The sequence below is a fragment of the Epinephelus fuscoguttatus genome, linkage group LG1, assembly GCF_011397635.1.
Source record: "Epinephelus fuscoguttatus linkage group LG1, E.fuscoguttatus.final_Chr_v1".
NCBI lineage: Eukaryota > Metazoa > Chordata > Actinopteri > Perciformes > Serranidae > Epinephelus > Epinephelus fuscoguttatus.
Window position 1 is genome coordinate 34,736,987 of NC_064752.1, and position 19,003 is coordinate 34,755,989.

The window sequence follows — 19,003 nt, forward strand, 5'->3', positions numbered from 1 at the left end:
GACAAAGGATTACTCAAAAAGTACACAGTAAAAGTACTTCATATTATGCATGCACGTAGTCTAGGGAGTACTAAGTTCAGCGGTATATGAATCATAGACTACTTATGGAAAATAAGTTTTTTATTCCACATCAAAGTTGGGTGAAATATTCTTGATCTTGTGATCTGTTAAGGACTTTGACACAGGATTACTCGAGAAGTACACAGTAAAAGTACTTCATATTATGCATGCACGTAGTCTAGGGAGTACTAAGTTCAGCGGTATATGAATCATGGACTACTTATGGAAAATAAGTTTTTTATTCCACATCAAAGTTGGGTGAAATATCCTTAATCTTATCCTCTGTTAAGGATTTTGACACAGGATTACTCGAAAACTACACAGTAAAAGTACTTCATATTATGCATGCACGTAGTCTAGGAAGTACTAAGTTCAGCGGTATATGAATCTTGGACTACTTATGGAAAATAAGTTTTTTATTCTACGTCAAAGTTGGGTGAAATATCCTTGATCTTGTGATCTGTTAAGGACTTTGACAAAGGATTACTCAAAAAGTACACAGTAAAAGTACTTCATATTATGCATGCATGTAGTCTAGGGAGTACTTAGTTCAGCCGTATATGAATCTTGGACTACTTATGGAAAATAAGTTTTTTATTCCACATCAAATTTGGGTGAAATATCCTTAATCATATCCTCTGTTAAGGATTTTGACACAGGATTACTCAAAAAGTACACAGTAAAAGTACTTCATATTATGCATGCACATAGTCTAGGGAGTACTTAGTTCAGTGGTATATGAATCATGGACTACTTATGGAAAATACGTTTTTTATTCTACGTCAAAGTTGGGCAAAATATCCTTCAACTTTCCCTCTGCAGTCTGACCCATAGTCACTGCCAGCAGCTCTTCAGAGCCGTTTCATTACGATTACCGTAAGTGTTGGTAGATTCGCGCACTAGAAAAAAAGTGCGGCTGATTTGACCAAGCAAAAGTGAACCACGGCTGGTTTGACCGCAGTAAATGTTTACACATCTGGCTCCGCCCCTGCGTTCATAGGTCATTGAGCATTGCAATGAACCTTAAAAGCAGATTTATTTATTTTCTCAGGAGGAGCTATTTAATTCAATTTCACAACCCGTCTGCCCAGTTGGAGATTGTGCCACTTTGACCTGCATGGTGTACTATTAAAGCATTTTAGGCTACACCTACTTGAGGCTGGCGCATATGCTGGCCAGCTGCTCATCGGATTCCTTTTCCATTTACTGCTAACAGACTCCCACGGTCAGCACGGACTGTGCAATGTTTTTGTTGGATATACTTTGCCACCCGGTGTGGGCATTTACCACGGCGCTGCTGGCGCTCGTCGTGCGCTTTCAGCGCAGAGGGCGCTGGGATCCACGAGCCTGCACCGTGCGGCTGACAGGCAAGACTGCTATTGTGACAGGAGCCAACACAGGTCTGTGGAATTCAGTCGGTTTTATTCTCACTTGGGTGACGACACGGGACTGTAAGGGCATTTTTTACTGTAACATTATGAAAGTGTTTGTCATAAGGAAAGTGGAACTGGGGGGGCTGTTTGTTCTTGGATGCGTTTTGAGCAAGCTCTTGATCCTGAACTGTAAATCATCTTTTCCCAGTGCTCAAGCATTTCCCTAAACAGACTGTTTAACAGGAAATTCCATCAGCTTGAATGGTATACTGACTTTTCTGTGACCATGAATGAGAGGTATTAAAACGCAATGAACACAGTAATGATTAGCCTATAAAATGCCTCTCTCGTCATTTGTCCTTTCCTTAAACAGAGCTTACAGTCATTTAAAAAAGAAACACTAAGAGCACGCTTTGTGTATAGACTTGACTGTTGTCATAATGGCTGTGAATGTTTCAGCTAGATTAAACATTGCATTCATGAGTTGCATCACAGCCAGATGTCAAATCTGTCTGTTGCCTATCACAGAGCAAGTAAACAGTGTGACAGAACTTTCATCTTGTAGTTATATCAAATTCATGTTTAACTCCACTTTAGCATTAACTGAGAATCACCTGCTGAATGAAACAAGATTTGTTTCTAACTGCTTGCTTGATAATCACTATTACTTATACCTCATTACTTTACCATTACTCACCGTTTTTATGTCCCCTCAAGTAACACATACTGTAAGAGCTGCTCTCTGCTCCCAAATAATTTTTACACCTTTCTAAATCTGTGCCATTGATTTTCTTCCCTTTTATTATCAGTATACATCATAGATTTGTATATTTGTACTAAATTCATATTGTATTTATTGCGATATAATGTTTTTTTGCCTGTGAGGTTTATACAATTAGATTACAGCCTATAAACCTCACTGCTGCTATGTTATCTTTGTGAGGCACAGCTCTTTTTTCTTAGTCTGATTATGAACAGTCAGGGGCAGCATGGTGGTGAAGGGGTCAGCACTGCGGCCTCATGTGAGGAGGGTTCTAGGACTGACCTTGCCAGTTGGCTGGGGCCCTTCTGTGAGTGTTTGCACGTTCTTTTCACAGAGTTCCCGAGCTTCCTCCTACAGTTCAATGACATGCAGGTTAGGTCAGTTGAGGACTCTAACTTGCCCATAGGTGTGAATGTGTTTGTCTTTAGCCTCTTTTACACAGCCTCTTCAAGGCAGGAGTTTCACGTCGTTAAGCCGCCTCACCGTTCTGTGAGGCACAGTTGTGGCATGGGGGGGACAGAGTTGTCTTGCTTTTAAGCAGGCAGTGGAAGTAGTAACAGCACCAAAACAGCATCTGTAAGAACATAAAAGAGACAGCTAGCAGGACAGGACCATTGTTAGCACAGGTGTGACATTTGATGACGTGTTGTGTGGGTAACCCACTGGCAGGAGATTTAAAAAGCAGCTGATAGCAGTTAGCAGCTAACTCAAAGAAGAAAAACAGCAGCCGAAAATGTCAGAAAATTGGGAAAGCAATGAGGTGAGGGAGCTCCTTACCCTCAGAGCAGAGGACAAGATCAGCAGCCATATGACAGGGCCAGTAAATGATAGTTATTGCCATGTTGATGCCATTGTTCTTGTTTACAAAGTGCTGCTGAGGTGTATGTTATATGTCACAATATAGGCCAGTACTGTTGTGTTACATGTCATGCACGTCACGCCTGTTTTACCTCAGCAATGTCAGCATGCTATCTAAAATCACGCAGTGAAGCAGCAAAAATGCTAAGATGTAAATAAGGGACTTCATAGCAGCCCTAGAGTAAGATATCTGTGTAAAAAGGGCTTCAGTATGCGTCAGCCCTGTGATAATCTAGTGACCTCTCCAGGGTGTGCCGTGCCTCTCACCCCACCCACCACGCCTGTGGCCCTGAATAGGATAAGTGGTTACAACATGAAAATGAACAATAAGGATGAGAATTTTTCACCTGGCCTCTCAGTTAAACATTTTTGCCTCTTTGTGCCCTCTGTATAATTTTAGCTTTTTCAGGTTTTACTGATTTCTTTGTTCAAGTTTATTTCTACAGCACCATTTCATACAACTAATGCAATTCAGTCATTTAAAAAGCAAGAGAAAAGATGAAAAATAGAGACGAGCAAAGATAGAAAATTAGATACAAGCAATAAGAATCAAGATACAAATATATGACTCTATGTCTATGTACTGGGCATATCTGATAAGGATTGTAGAGCCAGGCCAGCTGCATTCTGGAGCTTCAGAGCAATTTTTAGCCCAACCATGTTCCCTCATTTACTCCACAGAGAAAACAGCTGAGTCATGTAAAAGAGCAAAGTCAATGCAGTGATATCATATCGTGTTTAAACTCTGAAGCACAGCTGGTTGCAAATCTCAGTGAAACCAGACATGACCACAAATAACATTTCTTAAACAGATATCAGCACATGTAGCAGAGTCTCTCTACAAGATTCTGGTTTCATTTACAGTCCCTTCAGGATTGCGCTGTTGTTGTGGCCTGAAATGCCTGATTTCACATCAGCTTTTTGAGAAAAAAAAAAACATTGTTGGGAGCAAGTTAAAATTGCAAAGATAGTCGTGGTGGTGCTGTCTCGGATTCGAGATTTGTTAATCTCACACCGATGGCAAAATGGTTTGACTGTCGTTTGAAGTGTCAAAGATTCGGTGCCTGGAAGTGGGCCTGTAGGCTCCCGACCTTGAACTTCTTGTCTCTTGTTAGTCGTCTTCAAATGTCGATTTGATCTCTTAGGTTCAGCTGGCAAATACTTAAAGAAACACTGGAAACAGGCAAGGTCCGATGCAATCAAGTTTAATGTGTCAACAGGCTTTAACACATACAACTTAGTGAGTCAGACTCCGGAGTGTGACTAAAGAACTGCGTTCAGAACCCTAGCTTATATGCTGGTGGAGATCCAGACGAGTCTCCATCTTTTTTTCTAATACTTCCTACTCGAACCCAATTCTATTGGTGGAGAACTTCTTTGTGTCCAATTCTGATTGGGCCGTTTTTAATGGTGTGATGTAGCCTGGAATTTCCCAAAATTCCTTCCCTTAGGTTCGGTTCCATTCTCGCTCTATTTTTAAAAATATGTGCATTCTGGGGACTCTCTATACAGTCCACAATGCGTCTAGTTTCATGCAAGATGTGAATTCCAGGGACTTCTACACACAGTGTTTCTAGTTTCATGCAAAATAAAACCTTGGAGTACAATATGTGAGCAAGTGTGTGCTAGTTACAGCACCTGAGTATGTGTTTCATCATTAAACAGGACATGGTGTGTTCTTTCAGTAAATGACCTTGACAACAGATTCAAAGGAGTGAATGATCAAAGGAGTAAATGACCTCGACAGCATCTAATACAGATTCAAAGCTTTTATAATGCCTTGTACATGATTATATGGCTCTTTTTTGTTTCCCAATCACTTAGATATCTTAACTTTGTTACTTGATTTACTAAGCACAAACTTTTACACTACATTCCCCCCTTTGGGGCTACATAGTCCATAACTATTGATTAAGATTAACTATTACCACACATGAATCATTTTCCAGTGATTATCAACAGCTCTAACTCATAGATCATATTTCATCAATCATCATTTTGTCACACATCTCTTCATTAATGAATAACATACGACATGTGTCTTCTTATTAAGGAGTAGGCATAAATCACAGCTTGTTGTCCTGCACACAAATCACGTGTCAATGATATTATGACATCATCATACAAAAATGCCATTGTTATTTCATCATGTTCATGTCAGTCCTTGTGGCTTGGAATTGCTGGACCGCCACCTGCCCTCTCAGCATCTCGATCTCCTGTTGCAGTTCGTGGTGGTTGACCAGTTGTCGCTGTAGGTCATCCCTAGCCTGGGCTCAAATGGGGCTGGTCCTCTGACATGGCTGGGCGCTCTTGGTAGGCCAACCCTGGATTCTGCTGCTTTGGATACAGGGATCTCCACATGCTGGCCATGCTCTGCACCAATCTGTGTGTTAGAAAGGACATTGTTTAGTTCAATTCACTTCCCTCCTTTTCCTCCTAATTGCCCCGTAGGATAGATAACCTATATAATGTTAATCAGTTGATTGTTAGTATGGGTTTGGTAACAGCAAGGTTTTTCCTGAATCTATTGCCAATTATTTGGTTATTTCCTACCCTGAATCGGCTCTCCCTCTATACAAACTCGTATTCACCTTCATTGGCTCATATAAGTTTATATTGTCAGCCATATTCTCACATACGTCCGTATTATCAATCGTGGTTTCATATAAATCGTTTCTTTTTTCTTTTGGGTGCATAGGATCTTATCCACGGTTTATCTAGTTTCCACAATTCGCCTTTCTTGGGGAGCTTTTTCTGCTGTTGTATCAGCATAATAAATTGTCCCATGGCCGTTCTCATGGCCCTTCTTATCAGGATCTGTACTAGGGAAGGGCGCCGAGTCCAAATATTACTCCTATAGTCTGTAAGATTTTTCCAACAGAGAACTTTTCTAACCAATCAAGAATTGATGAGGTTTTTAGTGTTCCAATTGGAATGTTGTACTTGTTGGTCTCTGTCTACATATGTAAACTTGAGTCAGGTTACCATCTTCACCTGTTTCTGAGCTGCTGCTTTCTTCTCCCTGCTCTCTTTCTGCCTCTGCTCTCTCTCCTCTCTCTGTTCTTTCTGCGCTTGGGCCCTCATCATCAGCCCTGCGGCTACCAGGTGGCGACTCATGAGGTCCATCGTCAGCCACTGAGAATGGGGTGTTTTCCTCTGAGGTGCTCTCTGTCGACACCCTCTCTGGGTTGTTAGCTCTGCAGCAGTGGTTAAGATGGAACCAAACGTCCTTACCTTCAACTTTCAAGGCAGTTGGTATGGCAAGTATCACCTTGTATGGACCTTCCCTTCGTGGCTGGTCCCACTTCCTTTTGAACACCTTGACGTATACCAGCTCCCGGCGTATTCTTTGGAGTTCTCTGGGGATGTCGACCCTCTGTTCTCAGTGGCACCCTTCACCTGCTGGAACACAGCCCTGTGGATACGTGTTAGACTTTGTAAGTATTCAAACATTTCACCTTGTAATTGTTCAGGGACGGTCCCTCATGGGGACCTCTTAAAGGGTAGCGGCATGGGCGGCCGTAAGCATTTCATGCGGTGTTAGATGTGTGACTCTGCTAGCTTGTGAACGCATAGACATTAGTGCAAGCGGTAAAGCATCCACCCAGTTAAGTTTATTTCCACTATCTGCTACTATTTTAGCTATTTTGGTTTTCAGAATACCATTTGCCCTTTCTACAGCTCCCTGTGATTGGGGATGGTACACGCAGCCAAATTTTTGTTTGATCCCTAGTTGTTTCAATGTCTCTTGCATGACGTTAGACACAAAATGGCTACCGTTATCTGATGATATGGTATCAGGCATCCCAAATCTTGGGAATACCTCTTGGCACAAGAATTTTACAACTGTTCTGTGGTCTGATCTTGCTGTAGCTTTTGCTTCCACCCATCTACTGAATCTACATATGACCACCAAAACGTATCTCATTCCCCTAGCTCTTGACTGTGGTCCCATGTCTATATAGTCTAACATGATGTGTCTAAAGGGACCGTCTGGGAGTGGTATGTGTGCCAATGGAGCTGAAAAAACTTTCCTGATGTTGTGTTGTGCACAGATATCACATTCATTTAATACTCTATCCACTGTAGCTGCCATAAATGGTGACCACCATACTGCTTGTAGTTTCCTGAGTATCTCCCCCCTTGCGCAATGGTCGCTACCATGCGCCCAAATTATGGCGTGTCTCAATAATAAGGTGGGTAGTACAAAGCGGCCATGGGCATCTAGCCAAACTTCATGCAGTGGCCCTGGTCTCATGTTCTTTATAGCTCCCCTTTTTACCCATAAACGTTTTTCAGCTTCCTCTACTCTATCCTGTGCAGCTTTAAGCGAGGGCAAGGAAGTGAGTGGTTCACAGTCTTGTATGGTAAGTATAGGTGCCATTACTGCACCTATTGCCGCTCGTTTAGCCGCCTCATCTGCAAGGTTATTACCTTTTGCTATCAATGTATCAGTTTTTTGGTGAGCTGGACATTTAATTACAGCTAGAGCTTTGGGAAGTGACATGGCTTCTAAAAGGTCAAGTATGGCAGCTCCATGGGTTACTGGAGTGCCGTCTGCTCTGCAATCCTCTTTGTTTCCAGATGTTGGCATGAACATGGCATACACCATAGGCATATGCTGAATCTGTGTAAACATTTAGTGATTTTCCCTTTGCCAATTGACACGCTGCTGTCAAGGCTTTTATCTCTGCGAGTTGAGCTGAGCAAGGCTGAGCGAGGCTACAAGATTGCAGTGTTACAAAGCCTTGGTCAGTGTTATTGAGTCGAACAATACCATATCCTGCATGACTTCCGGTGCCATTGCGAAAACAAGAGCCGTCAACAAACAGTGTGAGATCTGCAGGAATTGGTTGGTTATGTAAGTCTTCCCTAGCGCGCATAAAGTTGTCTGTTTCATGAATGCAATTGTGTGGTGCACCTTCTATGGGCAACATCAGTTTTGTGGCGGGATTAACGATGGTGCAACGCTGTATGTTAAGTTCAGGGGCTGACAAAACAACTTCATAGCCCGTGCGTCTGGCTTGCGTTAAAACAAAACGTGGACTTGTCAATAACGCATGAATTTGGTGAGAAGTGTATAGCATCACAGGATGTCCCATGGTCAGCGATGATGCTTTCTGAAAGGCAAAAGCAGCTGCTGCCAGTCCCTGGTAGCAGGGTGGCAAACCAGCTTCTATGTTGTCAAGTTTGGTGCTGTAATAGGCTAGTGGTTGTTTACCTGTGGGTGTGTCTTGCATCAGGACAGCACACGCAAATCCAGACTTCTCTGCAACATAGAGGTGAAAAGGTTTAGCATAATTAGGCGTTCCCCAGCGCGGATTGCATGTCACTCTTTAAGATTTGGGCCTTCCTTCGCCTCCTCTGTCCACTGCAACTGTGCTGCATTATTTGTTTGTCCTGCTGCCTAATCAGAGCCCTGAGGGGAGCAGTTTTTATAAGCATAGTCACAAATCCAAGGTCTGCTGTAACCTGTCATACCCAGAAAAGACAACATTTGGCCAACCGTCTGCGGTTGAGGGCCTGGATTACTGCTTCCAATTGTGAGGTGCAATAAGCCGTTTGTCCCCAGATAATTGTCTCCCCAAATACTCTACTGACTGCTGGCAGAATTGCAGTTTGATTTTGCTAACCTTATGTCCGCCCTCTGCCAAGGCTGTGAGTACAGCAATGGAGTCTTTTTCACATTGCTCTTTGGTTGTACTACAGATAAGCAAATCATCAACATACTGTAACACAGTGCTGGATACATTCAGACTAGCCAGATCCTGCGTCAAAGCGCGGTTAAATAGTGACGGCGACTCCGATAGACCCTGTGGCAAGCGCTTGTAAGTAAATTGTCGGCCTTCGTACGTGAAGGCAAAAAGATATTGAGAATCTGGATGTAGTGGTACACTGAAAAAGGCTGAGCACAAATCAATGACTGTGTACCACTGGGTGTTTGGTGGGATATTTGATAGCAATGTATGTGGGTCTGGAACATGTGGTACTTCCCCGTCTATTACCGCGTTTACAGCTCGTAAATCGTGGACCAAACAGTAGTCTGTGGAATTTGGTTTTCTTATGGGGAAGATAGGCGTGTTACAAGGACTTCTAGTCTCAACCAATACCCCTGCTTCTACCAACCCCTTAATTGTTGGTTGGTTTTGATATGGTAAGTTAACATGTGGTTTTAACTTAATGTGGACTGGTTGAGCTGATTTTATTAAACCTACATCTGTTTTGTGGGCTGTCCACAACTGTGGTGGAACTTGGTTTAGCATTTCTTCATGTTCTGTAGTGATTGCCATTTGTGTGGGCGTGGTTACCTCTACCGCTACCTTGTGTGCTACTGCCTCATCACCTACTTTGAGTGAGATCCTGATGAACTGCTTATCTTTGGAAACGTGAATGTATTTGTTTTGTGTAGGCGTCCACTCTTGCACCTGCAGAGCACGTTTAACCATAGGACCAAGATGATGAGACTCACAATTTCCTGCCACCAACAATGTAACATGTGGTGTGGAGTTTGGTATCTGAAACCACCCTGATAATTCTTCGGAAGGTGAACAGCCGCTACACCCTCCGGCCCCAAAAATATGTCCTCACTTGTGATCAGACATGGTTTTTGTTAATTGCAGCATCCCAGCACTCTTGGTAATCTACGTGAGTCTGATCTTTGTCATACATGAGCGTGCAGTGCAGTGGCAGAGTGGGGTGTGTGCTGTGTCATAGTGCATGCGAATCCATGTCTCCCATTCAGCCCGTTTCTGTTTGAGATGTGACTCTGTAGGTGACAACTGGAGCCAATAAACTAGGGCCTGTTGTTTCTGGTGCAGTCTGGGAAGCTGGGACATCATGCCTTGTGGGGATCATCAGGAAGTCCAAATACAGCCCATCTTGGGTGCACATGATTTTAGCCTTCAAGGGACACAAAATGTCTCTCCCCAATAAATTTACTGGGGTGGAGGCTGAATACAGCAAAGGAGCGCAGATGACCTTGCCTGCAATGAGCATTGGAACAGGCTCTGTTAATGGTATGATTTGTGATTTCCCAGAGAAGCCTATTGTTTTTATCGATGATGTGGAGAGGGGGATCCTTGAGCCTTCTTTTCCAATGCATGAATATGTAGCACCAGTGTCTACCATGAAAGGATACTCACGGTCCTGGATGACAACAGGTATGATTGGTTCATCATGTGATTGCAATGATATAGCTGGTAACATCAGTTCCCCCTCAGGCTCCTCTGGGCATCCCTAAAAATGGAGTGTCTGTTCCATGTTGGGCCAGTTTTGTGCTGGACCTTCCCATGGATTGCTGGGGCATTGAGCTCGTATGTGGCCTGACTGTCCGCACCCCCAACAGAGACCATCAGGTGGGGCCTGATTGGCCCCTGGGTAGTTTGCACCCATGTGAGGTGGTCCTGGTTGCTGATTAAATTGTTCCTGATATCCCTGCTGGTTGCCTGGTGTGTAGTTTCTGCCCCCTCTCCATCCACGGTTTCCTCCTCGGCCCCGCCCTCTGGGGGGTCGTTGACCGCCACCACCTCTTGGCGTCTGTGTCTGATAGTAATGATGGTGGTGTGTGGCATTAACAGCAGTGTCATTACCTGTTGTGTTGGAGTTAGCCAGGGTTGGCTGTGGAGGAGCTTGAAACTGGCCATTCTGTGGGGGTTGCTTGGGTTGCCATTACCATGGGGGCTTGAACCTTGGCTTTCTCTTTCTCTTTTTTCACCAGTTTGCTTCTCCCAGTTGTAACTGAGTTAGTTTGTTAGCCAATTGTTTATCATCTTCCTCTTTTTTCTTTTTGTCTTTCTTGTAGAGCTCTACATGATGAATGATGTGCTCTGTAAACAGTGGCCATTCCATCTTCATCAATCCTACCACTCCCTCTAGGCGTCGCTGTACCTCTTCAGGCATGGCCTTTTTCACCATCATTTTAAAGAGGCTCTGAGTGGTCTTGTTGGCGTTCCATGCCTCTCCTGTCTCTTCCTTCCATCTTTTTTGGAAATTGTGTAGGAATTTTGAAGGATATTCATCCTCCCCCAGGGTTTCTCCTTCCAGCTTGGATGGATCTCTTTTTGCTGGGTAATGTTTTCTCAGCTGTTCCCACACGCGAGATCGATAGCCTCCAAATTCCACTCCATCATTGATGTTGGTTCCATAGGCAGCACTCAGCCCAGCGTCTGTAAATATCTCCTTGGTGTTTTGTTTTCCTGCCACGTACATGAGGATGGCTTTGATGTCCCCCACCGCCAACCGTATGCCGGCTGTGGTTTCTTCTAGGGCCAATATCCATTTATCAGCACCATCTGTGAGTATTGGTAGGCGCTCTGCCAGGCCTATCATGTCCATGAATGGCCACGGTTCGTATTGTTTTCTGCCACTGGTCTTTGTTATTATAGGGTACATGCTGGACCCCTCACTGTCTTCATTCTCTTCATCCGCCATTTTGAGTATCTTTATGACTCTCCCATTTCTTAGTGTCATACCTTCTGGACTCAGACTGCCGCTGTGCACTGTGGTATTATGTGGCGCCAGGTCAGTGTCTATTTCTGGTATTTCTTCTGTTCGCCCCTTGTCTGTCTCCATTTTGTATCGTGTTCCTCTAATTGGTTATACTCTAATTTATGTGACCCGTCCTCCTGTGGAACTTGAACTATGCACCCAAATTTTCGTGTCTCACTTAATTTTTCCGGGCACTACAGTGAACTGCAGCCGCGGATGATAAATCTCTCCTGTTGTACTTTGTATTCTTATCTGTTGCAGAGGCAGTGAGGCTACTGGCGCGCCTTCATAGTTTTCACACAAGTATTGCAATAGTGAATGTAATGAGGAAGGATTCACAATCTGCATAGCGCTTCCCACAGGGCACCTGGAAACAGTTCTTTTACTTTTTTCAAATTTACAAATTTGTTGATTTGCCAGAGCTTTTGTTTGATTTTTTTACTCGCTTTGCTCGTGCTCAACCCACTTGCTATCGTAATAAGTCCTTTCTATCCAGAAATGTGTTCTTATTCCCCTGTATTCTATCGGGTCCTCAGTTAAACAGTGTTATTCTCACCAGATCTAATCTTCAATGATTTCTCCATCATTCATCTATTTTTAGATCCTCACTGTTTCTCCCTCTCAGTGCTCACCTCCCTACTGCAACAGGTTGATTTATTAATTTAATTTCTTTTCTGCTGGCTCTATTCCACCCAGCTCTGAACAGTTTGATCTCAACCTGTCTTTATTTACTTATTTTATTTATTATAAACCTATTCATATAAGCTATAATTACTTATTTTAAGCTGTACTTATCGCTTATTTTATTTATCTTCAAAATTAAATTAAAATAACAGATATGTCTTTTTTATTCTCCCCTTAACAGCCAACCAGTTTGTATGGAGTTCACCCGAGCAACTGGTTCAATCAGTGAAACATGTGGACTTTTCGTTGGTACCGTTAGCTTTCCAGTCCCCAGACAATTTGTTGACGCCGTCAGGTTGCCCTTGTCTGGTTTTGTTTCACTGAGACACTGTTAATAACTACCTCATATAACAACTTTAAAACAGATTTCACAAAACAAACACAGATACCAGATTATGACAAAACATACAAACCCTAGATTGTCTGTTTTCTTGTAATGACCTTTAACCACTAAAGATCAGAACCAAAATGTCAAATTATAACAAAGCTCTGTTTTTGTGTAATCTCACAACTGTTGGCTGCATTCCCCACTCTGTGTTGGCTGCAGTCCTCACCTCCTCCCTTCGCACTCTCTGTCAAGTCAGTCTCCCAATGATTTGTCAGTCTTTTTACAGCTATATTTTTAACACTTTACTGTATTTACAACACTATACTGTTTTTACACACCTAACTTCTAGATATACTATAATGTATGTACAACAAGCTTACAGCTTATAGTCAGATTTTACACTTTTGATCGATCTGTTTAACTTTTTTGACTTATTTTTGTCTTTTTTCTCGTTTTCTCTGGTTGCAACGTTATCAGCTATCTGCCTGTTCAGACCCGTTCTGTCTACGGTGACTCCCCCTCCTTTTTGGCTGGGAGGTCACTTTCCTCAAAACAGCGGTATCCACAGAAGCTTTTTTAAGGCCTTTTATCTCTTTAGAGTAAACCGCCTATTGCAGTCCTGGTGTCTCCCCTAGACACACCCACTCAGGGTATGCTAGGCAAGCCAACAGCGGTATCCGTGGATTTACTACCAGCACTCCGCCCGCGCAGCCTGCCGGCTGGCATCAACACCCCGCCCCTACGGGCTAAAGGAGTGTTGGCAAGTTTCGCAGCGGTATCCACGGATTCGCTTCTGAGTACCTCTGACTCTTTTTGTCTCTGCATACCGCCCGAGCAGCCTATTGGTTGGCTCAACGACCCTGCCTTCACAGATTTAAAGGGTACGTTGGTCAAATCAACAGCGGTAACCACGGATATGCTTTTATATCTCTTAGTCCTTTACCGGTTTTTACTCTTTGTTTTCTCAATCTTTTTCCTCAATACTTTAAATACTTTAACTATTTTGTCTTATCTTTTCTTACATTCACACACACATTCACTCTTCCACGCCAAGATCGCATGCGCAGCACCAGACCTAGCCGTCTCCCAGTGATGTTAGTTGTGCCTCAATAATGCTCCTAATAATTCAACTAATTTAGATCTCTTTTAGCAATTCAATTAATTCATCATAAGTAGGTTCTTTAGAGGAAGAACAATGTCAAATACCTTCAACCTGGGCAGCTCCAGCACTGCACCCCAGACACACCCGGTTTAGGCAGAAAAAAGGCTCTGCTTACCTTAGTTTGGTGGCCACCTGTGTGTCCAGCGTACAGCCCAGTGCCCCTGGTCTCCGGCTCCAACTCGCCTTCTCTCCTGGCTGGCAAGTCGCCACTTGAAGTGTCAAAGATTCGGTGCCTGGAAGTGGGCCTGTAGGCTCCGACCTTGAACTTCTTGTCTCTTGTTAGTCGTCTTCAAATGTCGATTTGATCTCTTAGGTTCAGCTGGCAAATACTTAAAGAAACACTGGAAACAGGCAAGGTCCGATGCAATCAAGTTTAATGTGTCAACAGGCTTTAACACATACAACTTAGTGAGTCAGACTCCGGAGTGTGACTAAAGAACTGCGTTCAGAACCCTAGCTTATATGCTGGTGGAGATCCAGACGAGTCTCCACCTTTTTTACTAATCCTTCCCACTCGACCCAATTCTATTGGTGGAGAACTTCTTTGTGTCCAATTCTGATTGGGCCGTTTTAATGGTGTGATGTAGCCTGAATTTCCCAAAATTCCTTCCTTAGGTTCGGTTCCATTCTCGCTCTATTTTTAAAAATATGTGCATTCTGGGGACTCTCTATACAGTCCACAATGTCTAGTTTCATGCAAGATGTGAATTCCAGGGACTTCTACATTACAGTGTTTCTAGTTTCATGCAAAATAAAACCTTGGAGTACAATATGTGAGCAAGTGTGTGCTAGTTACAGCACCTGAGTATGTGTTTCATCATTAAACAGGACATGGTGTGTTCTTTCAGTAAATGACCTTGACAACAGATTCAAAGGAGTGAATGATCAAAGGAGTAAATGACCTCGACAGCATCTAATACAGATTCAAAGCTTTTATAATGCCTTGTACATGATTATATGGCTCTTTTTTGTTTCCCAATCACTTAGATATCTTAACTTTGTTACTTGATTTACTAAGCACAAACTTTTACACTACATTCCCCCCTTTGGGGCTACATAGTCCCATAACTATTGATTAAGATTAACTATTACCACACATGAATCATTTTCCAGTGATTATCAACAGCTCTAACTCATAGATCATATTTCATCAATCATCATTTTGTCACACATCTCTTCATTAATGAATAACATACGACATGTGTCTTCTTATTAAGGAGTAGGCATAAATCACAGCTTGTTGTCCTGCACACAAATCACGTGTCAATGATATTATGACATCATCATACAAAAATGCCATTGTTATTTCATCATGTTCATGTCAGTCCTTGTGGCTTGGAATTGCTGGACCGCCACCTGCCCTCTCAGCATCTCGATCTCCTGTTGCAGTTCGTGGTGGTTGACCAGTTGTCGCTGTAGGTCATCCCTAGCCTGGGCTCAAATGGGGCTGGTCCTCTGACATGGCTGGGCGCTCTTGGTAGGCCAACCCTGGATTCTGCTGCTTTGGATACAGGGATCTCCACATGCTGGCCATGCTCTGCACCAATCTGTGTGTTAGAAAGGACATTGTTTAGTTCAATTCACTTCCTCCTTTTCCTCCTAATTGCCCGTAGGATAGATAACCTATATAATGTTAATCAGTTGATTGTTAGTATGGGTTTGGTAACAGCAAGGTTTTTCCTGAATCTATTGCCAATTATTTGGTTATTTCCTACCCTGAATCGGCTCTCCTCTATACAACCTCGTATTCCCCTTCATTGGCTCATATAAGTTTATATTGTCAGCCATATTCTCACATACGTCCGTATTATCAATCGTGGTTTCATATAAATCGTTTCTTTTTTCTTTTGGGTGCATAGGATCTTATCCACGGTTTATCTAGTTTCCACAATTCGCCTTTCTTGGGAGCTTTTTCTGCTGTTGTATCAGCATAATAAATTGTCCTGTGGCCGTTCTCATGGCCCTTCTTATCAGGATCTGTACTAGGGGAGGGACGCCGAGTCCAAATATTACTCCTATAGTCTGTAAGATTTTTCCAACAGAGAACTTTTCTAACCAATCAAGAATTGATGAGGTTTTTAGTGTTCCAATTGGAATGTTGTACTTGTTGGTCTCTGTCTACATATGTAAACTTGAGTCAGGTTACCATCTTCACCTGTTTCTGAGCTGCTGCTTTCTTCTCCCTGCTCTCTTTCTGCCTCTGCTCTCTCTCTCTCTGTTCTTTCTGCGCTTGGGCCCTCATCATCAGCCCTGCGGCTACCAGGTGGCGACTCATGAGGTCCATCGTCAGCCACTGAGAATGGGGTGTTTTCCTCTGAGGTGCTCTCTGTCGACACCCTCTCTGGGTTGTTAGCTCTGCAGCAGTGGTTAAGATGGAACCAAACGTCCTTACCTTCAACTTTCAAGGCAGTTGGTATGGCAAGTATCACCTTGTATGGACCTTCCCTTCGTGGCTGGTCCCACTTCCTTTTGAACACCTTGACGTATACCAGCTCTCCCGGGCGTATTCTTTGGAGTTCTCTGGGGATGTCGACCCCTCTGTTCTCAGTGGCACCCTTCACCTGCTGGAACACAGCCCTGTGGATACGTGTTAGACTTTGTAAGTATTCAAACATTTCACCTTGTAATTGTTCCAGGGACGGTCCCTCATGGGGACCTCTTAAGTAAGGTAGCGGCATGGGCCGGCCCGTAAGCATTTCATGCGGTGTTAGATGTGTGACTCTGCTAGCTTGTGAACGCATAGACATTAGTGCAAGCGGTAAAGCATCCACCCAGTTAAGTTTATTTCCACTATCTGCTACTATTTTAGCTATTTTGGTTTTCAGAATACCATTTGCCCTTTCTACAGCTCCCTGTGATTGGGGATGGTACACGCAGCCAAATTTTTGTTTGATCCCTAGTTGTTTCAATGTCTCTTGCATGACGTTAGACACAAAATGGCTACCGTTATCTGATGATATGGTATCAGGCATCCCAAATCTTGGGAATACCTCTTGGCACAAGAATTTTACAACTGTTCTGTGGTCTGATCTTGCTGTAGCTTTTGCTTCCACCCATCTACTGAATCTACATATGACCACCAAAGCGTATCTCATTCCCTAGCTCTTGACTGTGGTCCCATGTCTATATAGTCTAACATGATGTGTCTAAAGGGACCGTCTGGGAGTGGTATGTGTGCCAATGGAGCTGAAAAAACTTTCCTGATGTTGTGTTGTGCACAGATATCACATTCATTTAATACTCTATCCACTGTAGCTGCCATAAATGGTGACCACCATACTGCTTGTAGTTTCCTGAGTATCTCCCCCCTTGCGCAATGGTCGCTACCATGCGCCCAAATTATGGCGTGTCTCAATAATAAGGTGGGTAGTACAAAGCGGCCATGGGCATCTAGCCAAACTTCATGCAGTGGCCCTGGTCTCATGTTCTTTATAGCTCCCCTTTTTACCCATAAACATTTTTCAGCTTCCTCTACTCTATCCTGTGCAGCTTTAAGCGAGGGCAAGGAAGTGAGTGGTTCACAGTCTTGTATGGTAAGTATAGGTGCCATTACTGCACCTATTGCCGCTCGTTTAGCCGCCTCATCTGCAAGGTTATTACCTTTTGCTATCAATGTATCAGTTTTTTGGTGAGCTGGACATTTAATTACAGCTAGAGCTTTGGGAAGTGACATGGCTTCTAAAAGGTCAAGTATGGCAGCTCCATGGGTTACTGGAGTGCCGTCTGCTCTGAAATCCTCTTTGTTTCCAGATGTTGGCATGAACATGGCATACACCATAGGCATATGCTGAATCTGTGTAAACATTTAGTGATTTTCCTTTGCCAATTGACACGCTGCTGTCAAGGCTTTTATCTCTGCGAGTTGAGCTGAGCAAGGCTGAGCGAGGCTACAAGATTGCAGTGTTACAAAGCCTTGGTCAGTGTTATTGAGTCGAACAATACCATATCCTGCATGACTTCCGGTGCCATCGCGAAAACAAGAGCCGTCAACAAACAGTGTGAGATCTGCAGGAATTGGTTGGTTATGTAAGTCTTCCCTAGCGCGCATAAAGTTGTCTGTTTCATGAATGCAATTGTGTGGTGCACCTTCTATGGGCAACATCAGTTTTGTGGCGGGATTAACGATGGTGCAACGCTGTATGTTAAGTTCAGGGGCTGACAAAACAACTTCATAGCCCGTGCGTCTGGCTTGCGTTAAAACAAAAGCGTGGACTTGTCAATAACGCATGAATTTGGTGAGAAGTGTATAGCATCACAGGATGTCCCATGGTCAGCGATGATGCTTTCTGGAAGGCAAAAGCAGCTGCTGCCAGTCCCTGGTAGCAGGGTGGCAAACCAGCTTCTATGTTGTCAAGTTTGGTGCTGTAATAGGCTAGTGGTTGTTTACCTGTGGGCGTGTCTTGCATCAGGACAGCACAAATCCAGACTTCTCTGCAACATAGAGGTGAAAAGGTTTAGCATAATTAGGCGTTCCCAACGCGGGGGCGGATTGCATGTCACTCTTTAAGATTTGGAACGCTTCCTTCGCCTCCTCTGTCCACTGCAACTGTGCTGCATTATTTGTTTGTCCTGCTGCCCTAATCAGAGCCCTGAGGGGAGCAGTTTTTATAGCATAGTCACAAATCCAAGGTCTGCTGTAACCTGTCATACCCAGAAAAGACAACATTTGGCCAACCGTCTGCGGTTGAGGGGCCTGGATTACTGCTTCCAATGGTGAGCGTGCAATAAGCCGTTTGTCCCCAGATAATTGTCTCCCCAAATACTCTACTGACTGCTGGCAGAATTGCAGTTTGTTTTTGCTAACCTTATGTCCGCCCTCTGCCAAGGCTGTGAGTACAGCAATGGAGTCTTTTTCACATTGCTCTTTGGTTGTACTACAGATAAGCAAATCATCAACATACTGTAACACAGTGCTGGATACATTCAGACTAGCCAGATCCTGCGTCAAAGCGCGGTTAAATAGTGGCGACTCCGATAGACCCTGTGGCAGCGCTTGTAAGTAAATTGTCGGCCTTCCGTGCGTGAAGGCAAAAGATATTGAGAATCTGGATGTAGTGGTACACTGAAAAGGCTGAGCACAAATCAATGATTGTGTACCACTGGGTGTTTGGTGGGATATTTGATAGCAACGTATGTGGGTCTGGAACATGTGGTACTTCCCCGTCTATTACCGCGTTTACAGCTCGTAAATCGTGGACCAAACGGTAGTCTGTGGAATTTGGTTTTCTTATGGGAAGATAGGCGTGTTACAAGGACTTCTAGTCTCAACCAATACCCTGCTTCTACCA

General features: G+C 43.6%; 1 protein-coding gene across 1 annotated transcript in view; it reads left to right on the forward strand.

Moving 5' to 3' along the window:
* Nucleotides 1–1,092: 1,092 nt before the first annotated feature.
* The window catches only part of zgc:64106 (uncharacterized protein LOC393348 homolog), a 49,830-nt gene continuing 31,919 nt past the window's right edge, over nucleotides 1,093–19,003 (forward strand). Inside the window, exon 1 of the mRNA XM_049591608.1 lies at nucleotides 1,093–1,460. Within this exon, the coding sequence (XP_049447565.1) occupies nucleotides 1,304–1,460 (157 nt within the window). The 5' untranslated portion in view covers nucleotides 1,093–1,303. The remainder of the gene's footprint in view (nucleotides 1,461–19,003) is intronic.